A 2,558-nucleotide genomic window follows, 5' to 3' on the forward strand; every position below is an offset into this window, starting at 1 on the left:
CTATATATATTTTTAAAAGAAAAGATGGACTCATGTAAATTTATTATATATAGATGATTTTTTACACTGTTTTCAGATAATTAGTTATGCACTATAATTTGAAGGCACTTTATTGAAGGAGAGCACTGTACTTTTTTTGTGACTATATTATATTTATTGCATTTTGTACAGGTAGTTGGATACATAGTGGTGCTAGCTGCTTCTTATAGAATATAGAGTTGAGCAATAGGTGGTTTATACACAGGGATAGCGTGGAAAGTTTTTTCACATTTATATATTACTCAAGGATGTCAACAACACACAATTTGGGTTGATTTGTTTGGTATTTGGGTTTTCAGTGGAAAGTGCATGTAATGCTCACTTTGGAAGTGTAATTCATTGATATAATTTAGCTGTAGATTTGGCATGAATATTTTATTTTTTTTTTATATTCTTTATTTACATTTTCTTTACCAGGAACATAGGTATGACCATAACATGCCATTAAACATCTCTTGTATACAATGCACATTACAGAGGTCAGGATAATGGTTGACACTTCCAGAAAACATTAATACCTTAGTTATGTTGACTCGGGTCAATGTATTTGACAAGAAATAGACAACATGTCCCAGATAAGGCATTAAGGTGAGTAATCAGCATATCAGCATCCAAGTCCTTTACTTATTTCCAACAGGGTAACAGAATGATAGTACGTCCAGACAAACAGAAAAGCAAGATCTCAGCAAGTTCAAGGGCAGTTAGGAAGGTAGTAGAGGAAAATCAGGCATATAGGGAGATGGGTTAGAGTAGAAAGGTAGAAATCGCAGGTGGAAAAGTTGCTAAGGTGCCCCACCTAGTTCAGTACGATTGACTGGCTCCTAGCCCCTTTCTCCCAGTCTATTGTACAAGTGATTAAAAGAGGATACTAAAACAGACCCAGATCCTTACCAAATGTATTTAAACATACATTGAATAAAATAAATATCAATAAATATGAGAGTTTTGTATAAAATGTGTTGACGCCCTTTCCCATTCTATTAATTTTCAGCTTCAATCTTTCAAGAGGGACAATGTCTTTGTCCAGCCCCTGTTATTCCACTGGAGAAATGATGGAACTTATGGCATATCAAGCAAAGTATTCTGCTCGTCTTCATTATGTAAACTTTGTGCTAGCTCTAGCAACCTGCGTCATAGGACTGATTGGCAATGCCATCGTCATCTTTTTCAACATATTTGTAATGAAGAAACATAAATCCAAAATCTGGTTCTTGAACCTGGCTATCACTGATTTTGTCTCTATCCTCCTATTGCCTCTGCACATCTTCGCTATGTTACAGGGCAATTGGCCCTTCGGAAAGCACATCTGTAAGATGTTTCTCTTTGTTATTTGTGTTAATATGTATGCTAGCATCTTCATTCTTATAGCCTTAAATCTCAGTCGGGTTCTGTCAGTGGCGAAGCCAATATTTCATCGGAAGTTTATCTCGCAACGTGTTTCACGATGGACTTGCATAATGATATGGATGATAACCATATTTACCAGTCTTCCAGTTTTGTTTTTTAGTGGTGAGTTTAAAATTGGAGAAAGCAGTTATTGCAATTTTAATTGTGTTAAAGACAATGACAATGGGTCATCTAACCCTACATATAATTTAACTGAACCTCTAAGCTTAGAAAAGAAGGTTTCCCTAGAAGTGCACAAAAAGTTCAGTTATTTTTTCAAGGAATGTACACCTGAAGAATGTTGCGTGGATGAGAACACACTAGCTACTTGGAATGACATAATATTTTCAGCACAGTGTTTTAGTATTCCTTTCCTGGTGATTGGCTATTTCTTTCCGTTCTGTGTTATAATATTTTCCAATATAACCATAGCTATACAGGCCCGAAAGTCTCAGACTGTGAACACTTATCGGCTCTATCAAATAGTCATCACCATCATTATAGTGTACTTTGTCACATGGACACCGCTCATTCTAGGTGAAATAATTTTTTTGACTGCTGTTAGAAATATGAATTTAATAGTCATGTTTAAAGTCATGACCTTTATGCCACTCCTGGTTACCATTGCCTATGTCAACTGTTCCTTGAACCCCATAATGTATGTGCTGGTTGGCCGACAGGCTAGGGCTGGCCTTGTTGATTTCTTAAGTAGCATAAGCATTAAAGGATAAGTCCAGTCAAAAATGAACTAACGCTAAATCTACTCTTTGCCACATTCTAAGACTATTGGAAAGCAAAAATCACTGTACTTACCTTTTCTACACCCAATCTGGTCCAGTCCCACGCTGAGCTGTCAGCAGGGGCTTCATCGCGGAGGCAGGTGTAGCAGAGGCACCTCGACAATAGAAGCCCCACAGTAAGTCTATGGGTGACGTCACTTCCCAGGCATTTCACAGCTGTTGTCAGTCCTCTCCTGCACAGAGCTTCTGTCGCTGGAGACCGGACCGGTAAGTACAGTGATTTTTGTTTTACAGGGTTTGATAGAATAGTCTTAAAATGTGGCAAAGAGCAGGTTTAGCGTTAGTTAGGTTTTGACTGGACTTATCCTTAAAAAGCAACTTAAAAAAAATTAA

At 37.3% G+C, this 2,558-nt stretch overlaps 1 protein-coding gene across 1 annotated transcript; it reads left to right on the top strand.

The window, feature by feature from the left end:
* Positions 1-1,052: 1,052 nt before the first annotated feature.
* LOC309558621 (chemerin-like receptor 1) lies at positions 1,053-2,156 on the top strand (the record flags this gene model as incomplete). The annotated part of the gene is made up of 1 exon (XM_082261688.1): positions 1,053-2,156. The coding sequence occupies one exon, from the start codon at positions 1,053-1,055 to the stop codon at positions 2,154-2,156; it is 1,104 nt and encodes a 367-aa protein (XP_082117814.1).
* Between the last annotated feature and the right edge of the window lie 402 nt (positions 2,157-2,558).

The sequence above is a fragment of the Pelophylax lessonae genome (assembly GCF_965119305.1).
Source record: "Pelophylax lessonae genome assembly, chromosome: 6".
NCBI classification, from domain to species: Eukaryota; Metazoa; Chordata; class Amphibia; order Anura; family Ranidae; genus Pelophylax; species Pelophylax lessonae.